A 14654-nucleotide genomic window follows, 5' to 3' on the forward strand; every position below is an offset into this window, starting at 1 on the left:
AGTCATTACCTCGGTGACGTTAGTCGTGGCAATCCATCGAGAGCAGAGAGAGACAGAGATAGAGCGGTAGAAAGAGCGAGAGCTAGTGGGTATCTTTACTTGACCTTGCTTTGGTCTTTTTTGTAGAGTTTTCTATATTTGTTCGACGATTTTCCACGAATTTCCCTACCATTGCTTGTTGTTTTGAGCCAATTTCCACGCGTCTCGAGACTGTCAGAGATGCGCGGTACCTAACTCTGGTACACATCGTCTCTGACTTATCGCGGTACAATTGCAGTGCCACACCAAAAATAAACTTGATAAAATAAACGTTGATATCGCGATATAAATATTAATTGAACAATATTTTTATTGGTGAATCAATTATGTGACCGAAATATGTGTCACTGCCTTTTGATGAAAATACTTAAATGGAAGTATACATTTTTTAAAACATATGCAATGCCTTAGAAATCAATGGTAGCTAATTAAATTTGTACTAGATTTTTTTTATACAATTACCTATAAATTGGGTTATATGTATTAACAAATGTAACAGCCTTGCCATTCTAATTTTTAAACGAATTATTAAATTCATGACTAACTACAAAAGGCAGCGATATTTGCTGCCGTTGACTGTTTTAATGGACCACAAAATTGCGTGTGTCGGCAAAAACCAAAGCCCAAGGAATAACAAACTAATAACATTGGCAAACAGTGCAAAATATCGACAGTAAAAACCGAAAGGCAGAAACAGAACCCAAACCGAATTCAACCAAATCCAACGAATCCACCGAATCCGCCGCATCCGCATTCAGCCAAAAGTGATAGCCAAAATATTTCGTGTTTGTGTTTTGGCTTCCGCCCACTTCGCCCCATTTTCACCAACCAGCCCACATGCCACGCCCATTTTCGCATTGATTTTTAAATGGAAGTGTTTAAAGTGCCGCCGGCAAATATTTTCGCATTTAAGTTAATTTCTCGCACTGCTGATGGTGCTGCTGTAATTGGATAATTAAATAGGCGCCACAAAATTTGCTCTCCAGCAATCCGAACAACGGGCATGAATATGAATATGAATTTCAATAATATGCATTTTCAAAAATGTTTTTAATGGAATTTATTGTAAAAAATCCGCAACAATTAAATCGCCAATGAAGTCCGCTCAAGTGGAATAAATGTTTCTCTTTTTGTATTTGTGTTTGTGCGTGGGTGAATCATTCGATTTCGTATTCGATTTCAAGTGGGTGGGTGGGCGTTGTTGCAAGGTTATCAGCGGGTCACGGGGCAGTGGGGGGAGTAACAAAAACAACACTTTCGAATTAATTTTGAAATTACAGCGTAATTTAATAGATTAACCAATCGAAAGCTTTTGGCTAAAACAATGGTGTTAAATTAAGTTGAAAAGCGATAAGCGCAGCAAATAATGCAGTTATCAATTTACCTTTCAGCCAAGTTATTTACTTAAACCATAATATTTTGCCAACCAAAAACCCAAATGAGCCATAAAGCTGGCAATAAAACGCATTTGATTGAAGTGTACCTATATTTTCCATTCCTGGCAAGTCAGTGGTGAAATGGGTTTATCTTGGTTAAACAGAGGCGGTTCTTTCGCAATGAAATTGGGGAGTATAGGTGCTTGCCCTACACCTGGTACTACTTCCAATCCCTGGACTTCGCTTCCTGCCAACTGCACCCATCTTCTGCTGCCGCTTCTTGCTGTGCGACTTGGCATTGCCACGATGGATTCTACGATTCCTGGACCGATCATCGTCATAGTGCTTTCTGTGCACTGTGGTTTGTAGGGCCGACAGGACATCGATGGTGAGCCGTAACGCCGAGTCGCTGGATTGTCCGAATCGGGACATCAGATATGGCGTTTCCTCGAACAAGGACCTCTCCTGGGCACTGAGTGCGTGCCACGCGTTGCGGGCTTCTTGCAGCAGCGTCATCGCTGGTATATTCCTATCATCGCAGGCTAGGCGGTATTCGCGCAGAAAGTTGTACGGGGCACAGTGGCTGATGAACACTGGCAATGTGGAGCCAGTGCAATAGTCGTAGGCCATCGCAATGCCCGGAATGGAGGCGAATTTTGGGTCGACAGGAGACGTATTGTGAGCAGTAATTTTGGTGTACAAGAATGGACTATATGCTGAACGTGCATGGTGAGTTGCACAACAGGGTTAAATGTTTAGTTATTTTTATAAAATGTTCAACTCTTTAACACGCCATATATAAAATTTTTAACAAAATAATTAAACTATAAATGTTTTTTGTTATGGCCTGGTTTGTGGGATTTCACTTTTGGTTGGAACTCTAGACCTGTTCACATCTACGAATCAGTGTAATAACTGAGGATTTCAATACACAAGCACTGCTGGCACATTCGAAAACAAATTTCTGGATACTTGGATCGGAAAAAGTGTAGTTTGAACTTCGTTGGGTATTCAAAAAGCCAACTGGACCATATGTACATCATTCAAACCAAAATTTAAGCTCACAATGTGCGTTTTAGTCTTTCAATTGGTGATATAAAGTAAAGCATTTCAATTGAAACGCAGCAATGAACCGCTTTGGATTAATCAAGTAATCGTTGGCATATTCAGGACTTTATCCGCATATCCTTATTACGACGTGTCCATTGCGGAGTGGAAAACTGTGCAAATAATTAAAGCCAAAGAGCGATACGTATGACAGCAAGTGCAACAATTATTTGATTACTGTCGCCGGCACTGCCAGTTCCCTGTTCAGTTCCCTTTGCCACGTAATTGGCGGAGTGATATATGCATACTATATACACATTTATATGAATATATATATCCCATCCCCCTGGTAATCGATCCAGGAATTTCATAGGAACAGCTTGCAGGCCATTATGCAGCGAGTTATTCATAATTGTTGTTGCTGCCCAAGTGGCAGGAAAATGCATAACAAACTGAAAAATATTCAAGCCATTTTTATTGCCACACCAGACGAACCGCACACCAGATATATATATCCATACACATATATATATATATTTATAGGGACTGGCGATAATGAATGAATGTGCGCTAAAGAACCGCAGCCTGAACCGAAAAGAGCGAAATAAAGCAAATAGTGAAGCTTCAACTGCAAACAGTGGATGCAATAACAATAAGTTTAACACTTTAACGGCTGGGCGAGGAGAACTCCATATGTATTATATCCCCAAATCGCATTAAATTGTTACATTATAAACAAACAAAATTACATTACATAGGTGTACGTTTAAATATTGCAGCAAACTTTTAGGTGCCAATTTGTTTAAATCTCAAGCTATAAAATATATGTTTCGTTGTACCCAAATAAGTACCAGAATTAAGATTACATTTTGCAGAATATTTATAATAATTTAGTTTTTACATTTGTAGTAATTTGTATTAACGTTCATGAAATACATAACAACTATTTGTTTATGTTTAGAAGTTAGGTTGATTGTTACCACAAAGCTTAATTTTTTTAATACGCTCTATTTGTCTGTTAATTTAATGGGCTGCATCAATACAACATCAATCCTTTTTCTGAAATGATTCAATTTAGGCATTTACATTCTCTAGTCAAAGTAGTTAACATTTGGGATACTCACAGAATCCCACACCGGATATCCTCTTTATCCATATTATGTGATCGCTGACACGGATGTGAACCGATGGATATCCACTGCTGCAGTTGGTGGGCATGAGCCATATGATACCAATAAGAGTGGGATTATCGCCCATCGTGACCACCGCACCGCCCACGTCGCCCCCACAAACTGCTTTATAGCCCTCTCCAGAGGTGCACATCTCAAACGGATTCAATTTTTCATAGTATTTAATGCATTCGGTGTTGGAAATGACCGGCACCTCTATGCAATGCATCCATTCGGGCAGCTTACCGTTTCGTTTTGAAGTTCCATAGCCACACACCATGGTCATGTTTCCGGTGAATCGATTGTGTCTTGTTCCAAAAGCTGGAACGCGAACCCGGTTCATTCGATAGTCAAACTTTTGGTAGGGACACTTAACCAGGGCAATGACGCGCTGCTTATCATGGTGAAAGTGAAAGTTTTCCCTGTAGACCCTGATGATATCAAAGCCCCTATACGATCTTCTTGACGCGAGATGGACCTCAATGTATTTATATTTCAGAACATGCTTGACCGTGAGGATCCATTGATTCGAAATGAGGGTGCCGGCTCCGTAGAACAGTGGTGACCTTTGAGTTTCGAAGTAGACGATTCCAACTAGATATATAATTGTAAAGGTCTTGGCCCTATAGCCACCGGTTATCCTGGGACTCAATTTGTTATTTTCACCGACCGAAACAGTTAGTGATAAGACTAGCAATGTCACAACCAGCTTCATCGCCACACAGTAACAATGTGTTACTTTATTACTGAAGTTTTTAAAAATATAAGTGCTGTGTCGAATCCATTTTATGTTGGTGCGGCTAATTTGTTTAACTTAATTTTAGTTTCTACATTTTTTTTCATCTTAATTTTTATAAAATATAATAATATACAGTACTTATTAACTGAAAATAATTGTTGATATACATTTTTTTGGGAATAAAAATTTAATACCTGTTGGTAATTATTGCCATTTATTCTGGTATGATCAACACGTATATTGGTATCTCAAAGTTTTAAAGCGTGAATTCCTTGGCTTTTTGAATTGTTTAAATACTTTTGCGATTTCCCCGCGGCACTTCGTCCATTGCAAATTTAATTTATTTAATGAGCATCGCAATAAAACGCATTTACTGTCAAGTGATAAAATGGTATTGCAGCTCCGAAGCCCGATGTTTTCTTTTTTTCCCCAAACCCCCCGCCCCTTTGCATATTTTTCATTTATATGTGGTCCACATGTCAGTAGCATTTTCCACCCATTTCCACAGCCTGTTGACAGCAGCGGCAATTATTAACTTTTGTGCGGCTGCTGCCATGGCGCCGTGTGTTTGTTATTAATTTCTTGTTATTTATGCAAATAGTTGGCACTTAATACGCCTGTAAATATATTTAAATATTTGTATCCATTTTTTTTTGCCCACTCTTTTGTAAATTGTTTTGTGCATTACGATAAATTAAGAGCAAACAAAAAGCAACAATGCTCGGCTAGTGACACGTTCTCCGCTTATCGACAATTTTGAGTACTTTTCCGGAATTTTAAAATATCCAGCATGTACAAAGTATGAATTTCATGCCATGAAAGTCCCAAAAGTTGGACTCCTTCGACTCTGGTCTAGTCCGAGTTCCATAAACTCGGCAGAGTTATCGCCAGCAGACGTGAAGTCATCTCTGGGCACAAGTCGATGCACTGAGAGAAATGGCATATAATTTAGGTTTAAATAATGTTAAAATATTTCCTATTCTGGAATGCCTAAAAAGTCACATATCTTGAATTTACTACTGTGCTGAGGAACAATTATCTTTTTAATATTAATATCTAAAAGTTTTGTTCAGTGCACGCATATGGAGACTATGCTTTTTGGAAAGGATTCTGTGTGGCCCGACCGGGGTCACGTCTGCGGGTCCTTGTTGGCCTGGTCCGCCATGTCCTGGCCCGGCTTCGTCCTGTTTGACTGCTTATGAATAAAGTTGTTTGCTGGCTTGTCAATGCACACATGGCATCACCATCATCATCACCATCACCATCATCATCATTCCTCCAACATTTCAGTCCCCCTTTCAATTGGGGTTATTTGTCGCTCTATCTGCTTCAGATCGGTGGGTGTGAGGAGAAAGCCCCTTTGTTGACTTTTCGGCTTTCAATGGGCCACGGCGTCTATTCATTTTTTGTGCTACGCTATTGGGGTTGCCATCAACACCAGCCACCCCCAAACCCCCTAACCCCTTGGCCCCAAGCAATTTGAAATGAAAAGTTGTCTGCCATATAAACATATGTAGAGATGGAAAAAGAAAACGCAAGATGATACGATACGAGTAGTAGGCAGTAAATAGCAACAGGCGTGCTGACGAAATGTGTCCTTTGACATTTGATCGCTGGCCACCGATAATCCTGACGGCATCGCATCGTTTGGCTCTTCAACAACTCCACCAGCTTAATGGCTTTCTGCATTATTTATGCCACGTCGAGGCCCCATCAAAACGCTTTAACACCAAACTGCTGGCTAAAAAGTATCGGGGAGCGAAATGCGAAATACTCAACTAGGCAGGCAGCGAAATGTAGTCCACAGAGTCGTTGACTTTAAGCCGTAGACAATGCGGGGCATTAGGCATCCTGAGCCTGGCCGGATGCAGCAAAAGTAATTAAGGACTCTGTGGCAGGGTCCATTCACTAAGGTGAGAAGGATGTTCAATTTAACAGTTGAAATACATCCTAATTGCTTTATTTGTTCAAGGCCCACGATTTTTTTAAAACTATTTTTAAAGGCCCATAAAGGTAATTGTTCCATACTGTCTTAGTGAATTCTAAGAGTGCTGTAAGTAAAGTGCTTTTCAATTTTTAGCCCCATGAAGAGCATTAAATATTCGACTTTTCCGACGTGCAACTCCTGTTTGTGTGTTTCCACCACACTCAATTACAAAGTTCAGCTCACATGCGGCTCAGCTCCACGTTGGCATCCTGAAGTTTAGCCGGCGACGACTTTTACTAACTCACTTGCCACGAAGCGTCTTAATTTACTTTTGCGCTCGGGCGTCTGGAAAATAAAAGTGCACACGGTGGCAGCCTTTGTCCTGCGCCTAAAACGGCTGCCAGGACTCAAAAGGGGGAGCAGGGAAAGGGTGTGGAAAGTGGGAATTGCGGCAATTTCCTGCACATTTTCTAGCGGTTGAACTTGGGCTGCTGACTTGCTCCGTAGTGCAGTTAATTATAATTAAGCCAAGTTAACTAACCACTTGCAGGCACTTGAGCAGCTCCATTGCCACACTCACTTGTCCACAGGATTAAGCACACACACCTTTAATATGTCAGCTTGCCTTATTGTTGTCTTAATTAAAGTTGCGTTCATTAATATGCCGACAGCGCCGAAAAGTAGGCCACCAAAACTGTTGCATATTCAAACGTTTATTCAATGTGACTTCAGCAGGAGTGTTTGTTCCTATTGTTGTAGGATTTGCACCATGACGAACAGCAGACTTCGAGGAAGCTGTCATGTCATGCACTGAGGAAAATCATTTCCTGATTCTTAGACTAAAGTATTAAAGAAACATGTGCCATGCTGTGAGTAGCATGATCAAATAATATTATATAATCAAACAAAAATTCGTATCTATTCAATCGTCTGGAATTTGAATGAAAAGGGAGTTTTACGTTTCATATCAAACTTGTCATTTGAGCACATCTGTGGGTTTTGTTTGCGGTGCATTCGCCATCGGCGTTATTCCTTCATTTGCAAGGACAATGCGACACAAAAATAGGAGCCGTTGAATGAGTGAATGAATGCCTGAATGGGTGAGTGAATGGATGAAAACCAGACAGAAGACTGGCAGGCAGGAATGCCATTATAATAAATAAAGAGTCTTTCACTCATAACTGGCGCACAATGCAGCCAAAGCCATGAATATCCCAACTCCTTGCTACTCCTTTTCTCGCTCCCTCCATTTGATTTATGCCAAACAATGCGAAAACGCTTTTAATAAAACTGATGGGAAAAGCCGTAGATACCGATCAATGAATATTTACCGACGAAAGTAATGCAGTTTTATTTCTAAACACCTAAAGGAGTTGCAAATGTTGTATTCTAAACTGGGCTAGGTACTAAATAAGTACATTTTAGTTCTACGGCTAGAAAGAACTTAATAAAAAGCGACATCATCAATTACGCTAATGAATTTTTAATTCGTTGAAACTAAATAAACTTTATGGTTCATTGATACTATTTCATTCATAGCTACTACTGTTCTGTTTTTTCCACGTCAATAATCTAGACTCCTCCTTTTATTAGATTCCAGTTGAAGCGCCAAAAGCTTTCACAATTAACACCAACTGGCACACCCATAAATCCGCAATAAATTCTTTGGGTTGGGGATTGCATAAAAATCACATTAACAATTTGCTAGTACACGAGTATTTTATTTTTATGGCTGCATGTTTTATTTTTATTTCATGCACGTCTTTTGTACATTTTAATGCCCTTCAGCACCCACACTACCACATGCACACTATGCAAAGGAGCCACACACGCACACATTCAACGCACATGTTGCCACAATGGGTGTGATGTGGGTGGCGTGTGAGTGTGTGCGTGGGTGTTGGTGAGTGGGAGTAAGTGGGAGTGAATGGGGTGGAGTGTCAGACAAGGACGCACTGCACTGTTGGCATCGAAAGCGCAATAAAAACGCTTAATTTTTCACTTTTTCCTTGTTGTTGCCGCTTCGGCACCTCTTCTCCATTTTGTATTCTTTTGCCTCCTTTTTCAAAAGAAGGATAATGGGTGTGTAAATGGCTGTGAGTCGCTGTATGAAATGGCTTTGAACGTTATTTAATTTAATAACAAGCTCAAAACATGTTTTTAGTGAAGGCAAAGTGAAATCCGTAGAAGAGGATGTTTATTAGAAATATAATTCAACGGAAGCATCTTGGTAGTAATTGCCAGGGTGTAAAAAGCTGCTACAATAAATAATAAAATAATTCCAAAGAATCCAAAACATATTTATATGACTTATATAGTTTATATATTTATATAACTTATATAGTTTATATAAATGAAAGTTCTGAAAGCATATTAAAGTATTAACCGATGAAAAAGTATTTTTAAATTAAAAAGCCACTTTTGCATTTTAATTGCCCGGCATTAAGTTGAAAATTCCCCAAAATCAACAGGACAACGTGAAAAAGCGATACCCATATAAATAAATGAAACAAAAACACGTCCATTGATACTTTTTAAGCCCAACGGCAAACAAAAGCGAATGTGATTTTTATTTATTGTTCACTGAGTTTTTCTCTTATTTTGCAGATTTTCCAACGATACCGAACAATCTGCGGCCGCTCACAGATTTGGATTCGTTAAAAGTGAAAAATCAGCCGGTCGAGTTTGAGGGGAAAACAATCCGACTGCAAATGCAATAAGCCGTCAATAAAAGCCCCATCTTAGCCACAGACAAAAAAGGAACAACAACAGGGGGGTTTTAGCCAGGATTGCAGGATTGCGTTCTTGTTATTTGAACACAGGTGCGCCGCGGCTGCGCCCGTGCCCGTGTCCTTGGCAGGATCTGTGACGTTGCCAGTAGCCACCATGAAGCTGTCCAAGCTGTCCAACCAGACCAACTCGCAGGATCCGCAGGCGGTCAACTCGCGCATCTTTGTCGGCAATCTGAATACCTTCCAGTGCTCCAAAACGGACGTGGAGCGCATGTTTCAGATCTATGGCCGCCTCGCGGGTAAGTCCTTGTCATCCAACAGCCAGCTTCCCTCGTCCTCTTACACTGAATTTCCCAAAAACATCCTGCAGGCATATCCATGCATAAGGGCTATGCCTTTGTGCAGTTCACCAATCCATTCGATGCTCGGAATGCCTGCCACGGCGAGGATGGCAAGACGGTGCTCAGCCAGACATTAGGTAAGGATATGTGTCTTGTTAAATGTCCTGCAGGCAGCTTCTTTGCTGATTCATTTATTTCATCATTTGACAAGCAAATAACACATTTAAATGAAGAAATTTTGTTAAAGATTTTGTATTTTTCTGAGTTATTGAGTACTATTTAAAACATTTGTTTTGCTTACTAATCAAACTGTATATTTTAATGTTATGGGTAGTTAATGTAGCTCTCGCTAGGTGGAGCATCGAAGTAGCTTTGGTACTTCAGTCTTTTCACTTTCTTTAGCTTTATAACGGGTATATGTTAGTCTACCCATGTTACCCTTCAGTACCTTTAAAGTGCATAGAGGTGGTCTTAAATCTGTGCAACTGCTGTGTTCGCCGCTAACGAAGGCTGCTGCTTTGCATAGACATTTTAGACCTTAACCCTCGTCCGCGGCTGGGCCAAGTTGCATGTTCGCGGGATATCGCCAGTTATGCGGCTCTGAATGGAGTTTGGGGCATTCGTCAGGTTAATGGCCGCCGGCAGCGGAAGAGTTGCACTAAAATCGAACAAACGCGCGAAAAAAGCCACAAAGGCGGCGGTTGGGCAACGGAAGAAGGTGCGGATGGTTTGCCTTGTCCTGGCTTATGGCTAACATATACACACACACACACACACATAGTAGGCAATGGTAACGAAGGAGCCGCCAACGATCCTGGCCTGGCATGTGTAGTGGCCATATTTCCAGGCACCCTCCGCACTAATGTCTGAGTATTTCGACGGGCGGAAGTCGCTGCCGGCCGCAAAAACTTAAAGTGCGGTCGACATAAATCTTGGCACGATACTTTTAATGAAATTTCAATGTTATGCCAGACAGTCGACTCACTGTCTTTTGTATCTGCCGTTTTCCCTGACTCTCCAACTATCCGACTATCCGACTATCTGACAGTCTAGTCGTTCGGCGTTTAATGAAATAATTCAACGCCAGTTGCAGCTGCCATGTTGACGGTTCTGTGAATCTCTTTTATCTTTTTTTTTTTATGTTTTTTACTCTTTTTTTGCTTTCATTTCTTCAGTGCGTGTCTCGTGTGGAGAACAAGTTAATGCACTTAGTGCTCTGTGTCGGCTGATGATGCTTTTGCTTCTGCTTCTGGCGGCAACGCGGCGGATGCTTGATATTCATACGCCCCGTTCGCCGCGCAAACAATGCGAAATTGCCAGACTCTCATGGAATTTACTTTCCCGCTTATGCAAATGCAAAACGCTAAATGTGAAAATGTTGAATGCTAATTCCACTGATTAGGAAAAGAAGAAGAACCGACTACGAAGTGGCCGGCATAATATTTCATTGCTACGCGCCATTGACTTTGAAGCGCTGGAAAACGCGGCCAGGCCAACTAAAGCGATTTACACGGCCGTGGCGTAACAGTGGGGATGGTTGGCTGGAAGTTGTGCAAATCCTTCTTACGCTTTTATCCTTAATCTTAATTATAGCCTGCCAGCCCAACAGTCGGACAGTACTGAGGCAGTAAAATGAAAAACACAAATAACAGAAAAAGCCAAGAAGGAAATGGAGCAGCTGAAAAAAGAAGAAGGTCTCAAAGCATTCACGCCCGCTTTTCTTGCAGTATTTCCTTTTTTTTTTTCCTTTTTGTAAGCCAAACCCACCAATTTGTAGATAGCTCTTGGTTCCTCTGAATTCTACCCCAGCTACTCGTTTCCAAAGGATTGGAGGCGCAGCCGTCGCACTTCAAACTTTGTCATGAATTATGATGAACGAGCGTGGGCTGCGAAATCCTGACTCTTTCCGAAAAGCTATCCGTTTCCACCCTTTTCATAAAAAAAGTCAGATGCGGTTAGGGCTTATAAAGCTATTCAAATACACTTAGGGAATTGAAAAGTCAACGTAAATAGTTTTAAATCTATAAGTAACCTGCGATGTAAAAACACCACACAAAATAATATTCCTACAAACTGTCTGAAAACAGCTTCAATATTTCTAAAATCTGGTATTAAATCTTGATATTTTGTAGAGCATTTATTCTTCGACTACAAATAGTATTTTTTTTTTTGCATAAACAATAACTGACAATGTACCTTCCGGCTTTGGCGCACTTTTATTAAGATTAATGATTGGAGTGCAGCCAGATTGAATTAACCAAGAACTGCAGTTGGTCAATGGAAAAGCATGCGCATAGAAAGAAAAAAACAAAGCATTTTTAATCACTCACATTTTGTCTATTCATTTGCATAATGACAGGAGTGGGAATATAAAGGACTGCCTTTGTGTTTTGCCAAACAATGACTTCAAAGAACACCGAATTTTTGTGTACTTATATATATTTTTTCGGTATATAATACAGATTGCCTTTTGTCATTAAAAGCATACCCCATTTCAAATTCCCATTTCCAGATGTCAACATGGTGGCCGAACCGAAAGCGCATCAGATCGGAAGGAAAAGGCAGAATGTGAGCAAGACCGGAAACGATTGGTGAGTTACCAAGGATACAAATTGGGCTCTAGCCTCATTTCAATTTAATCTAAAAGTTAATTTTGCTCAATTTAACGCCGCCATGTGGCATTCACTTGCACTCTATTTACATATCATTTAACGGGTGGCCCTTTTTATTCGGGTGTGCGCCACCCAACAAATAAATAAATAAATAAGAAACCATTCATCAGGCGATGGGGTCGCCCTTTGTTTCAACTCCCCGTCCGGCATAAAATATTTGGCTGTCAACGGCTAGCCGGGCTTTTTGCGCCCCAACCGGAACCAGGACACTTCAGGCCAAGTTCTCGTCTCCATTCCTCTCTCCTCACTTTCCTTACTGTTCTAGGGTCAGTTGGTGTATTCGAGAGCTGCGTCAACACAGCTATACACAGCTATACATACGTATATATGTATGTGTGGGCATCCTGTGGATCCTGTGAGTGACAGTTGCAATGTATGCCATAATGTCCTGGCGCTGACATGTGCACTTGTTTGTCTTTGTCGTGGCGCGGCCTTAATGATGACTGAGCGACATTCACAATTTATTTGGGCCTTGTGCCCCAGACCTTCCAGCACTCGTGTGGAAATATTTAATTTCAGCTTAATGACGCCGAAACGAAATGCCAAATGCTTTAAAAAGGACATCGACATGGGAGACTTTTGGGTTTGGGTAACCCAACTGACATCGACTTGATTGTAATTAAAACGCAAACATGTCGAGGCACACCCCCTCCCCACTCCGTTCTATCGAAAAACCATAGCTATGTCCAGGTGCTCTTGCTTGTGTTTGTCATTAAACGGCTGCTCACCTGGTTTCCCTCTTGTGACCGCACACAAACTGACCGAAAAAGCCGCAATTGTTGCACTCCACCACCCACCCACTGCCCCCACTCAATTGACCACAATTGGTTGGCTTCGTTAGGTATGAAGGGGTGATGAGGGGAGGGGAGGGGGCATTTTCGTCCTGTCTCGGCATTTGTATCAATCACTGGCAACATGACCCAACGGGAGACCCCAGCACACAAACACACACAAACACAATTGCCAAATGACAATTCAAACGGCGGCAATGGCAGCCTAAACAAATATTGACGCACTGATGGGCTGATGGGTTGATGGTTTGAGGAAGTGACTGACTGACATTGAGGTTGGGCAACAGTTGGCAGGTTGTTCATTTGCAGTTAATGAGGGGGAATACACATTTATCATTGGGCTTTGTTAAGATAGGAAAGTTTGATTTAAGACTACTTTTATTATATGGAATTAATAGATCAATTGTAAATAAAATTACCTACCAGTTAATAAGAATTAGGAGTTTTTTATGTAACATATTAAAATATAAGCAGGGTATTGACAATTCGTCGTTTTCGCAGAAGCAAAACTATCATGCTCCCTAAACATTTCCGCATTGCATACTTTTTGGGGCTGACACTTCAATTAGCGGACAAATATTTGTTGAGCAGATTACGACTCCTAAGCGGCCACTAGTTTGCCTAATGCACTGATAATAAAAATGAGTTAATTCCAACATTTTGTTAAACAGTTACTTGTACATAAGCAATTACATAACCAATTAGTAGTTGCCTTTTAAACTTGCTTGTGCTTTTTTCTCCGTGCAGGGACTACTTCTACGACAGCTACTGCTCCTCGGCGCTGCTGCGTGGCGGCGGGGGTGCGGGCGGGGGCGGTTCGAACGGAGTGCGGGCCAAGAAGCGGAAGCGTCTGATGACCAACGGCGGCGGTCTGGCGGTGGCCGTGCAACAGCAACAACAGCAGCAGCACGGCCAGCATCATCACAGTGCGGCCGCGGTGGCCGCTGCTGCGGCAGCCGCCGTACATCAGCATCAGCAACAGCAGCAGGTGCAGCAGCAGCAGCAGCAACACCATCATCAGCAGCAGCAGCAGCAGGTTGCTGCCGTTGCGATGGCGGCCATGGCCAATTTGTTGCCGCAACAGCAGTTGCTGCTGCATCAGCAGAATCTGCTCTCGAATGCGGCAGTGGCCACAACGGTAGCGGCGGCACCGGGTTCCATTCACTGGTCGCAATACAAACAGGAGCAGCAGCACCATCCACATGCCCACCACCCGCATCATGCCCAGCAGCCGTACGGATTCCAGCTGAAGAGCAGCGTGGCTGTCCAGGCGACGACATCGCCGCAAAATGCAAAGTCTGCAATAATTGCTAATCAAACGGCGCTCGGCGAGCCATATCCGGTTGGAGCCGCTGCCTTTGCCGCCCATCAGCATCAGCAGCAGCAGCAACAGCATCAGCAGCAGCCGCATCAGCAACAGCAACATCAGCAACCGTTGCTGCAGCCGTTGACTCTGGCATTGTCCCCACAGCAACCGCAGCCTCATCAGGCGGCAACGCCACTACAATTGCACAGCCAATTGATGCAGCAACATCAACAGCAGCAACAGCAGCAGCAACAGCAGCAACTACAGCAGCAGCAGCAGCAACATGCTCAGGAGCAATTAAGTTTGCATCAGCAATGGGGACCATTCAAAGTCTACAGTGAGTATTGACTGCAGTTTGCTCACAAGGCAGCTGGCCAATTGAGGGATAAAGCCGGAAAAGCATATTTTAATTATTGTCTGTGGTTTCATTGTGGCAGTTAGCAAAGGAGCAGTCAGCTTTTATAAGTTAGTAAAAAAGCGGTTAGGTTCTCTTCCTTTACCTGACTGAAAAGATG

The 14654-nt window shown here is 42.0% G+C and overlaps 3 protein-coding genes across 3 annotated transcripts in view; 1 reads left to right on the forward strand and 2 right to left on the reverse strand.

Annotated features, from left to right (window-relative positions):
• The window catches only part of LOC6533323 (uncharacterized protein DDB_G0283357), a 30628-nt gene that overhangs the window by 11910 nt on the left and 4064 nt on the right, over positions 1-14654 (forward strand). The window contains exons 2-5 of the mRNA XM_002094013.3: positions 8905-9328; positions 9400-9507; positions 11883-11961; positions 13581-14476. Coding sequence (XP_002094049.2) covers positions 9184-9328; positions 9400-9507; positions 11883-11961; positions 13581-14476 — 1228 coding nt within the window. The 5' untranslated portion in view covers positions 8905-9183. The remainder of the gene's footprint in view (positions 1-8904; positions 9329-9399; positions 9508-11882; positions 11962-13580; positions 14477-14654) is intronic.
• Positions 1512-2368, reverse strand: LOC6533321. Its single transcript, XM_002094011.4, has one exon. The coding sequence runs from the start codon at positions 2043-2045 to the stop codon at positions 1572-1574; it is 474 nt and encodes a 157-aa protein (XP_002094047.1). The 5' UTR covers positions 2046-2368; the 3' UTR covers positions 1512-1571.
• Positions 3342-4372, reverse strand: LOC6533322 (serine protease 1). The gene is made up of 2 exons (XM_002094012.4): positions 3587-4372; positions 3342-3521 (listed from the first exon to the last, which is right to left on the reverse strand). Coding segments are annotated over exons 1-2 (762 nt in total). The 5' UTR covers positions 4347-4372; the 3' UTR covers positions 3342-3519.

This window comes from Drosophila yakuba, chromosome 3L, assembly GCF_016746365.2.
Source record: "Drosophila yakuba strain Tai18E2 chromosome 3L, Prin_Dyak_Tai18E2_2.1, whole genome shotgun sequence".
Classification (NCBI taxonomy): Eukaryota; Metazoa; Arthropoda; class Insecta; order Diptera; family Drosophilidae; genus Drosophila; species Drosophila yakuba.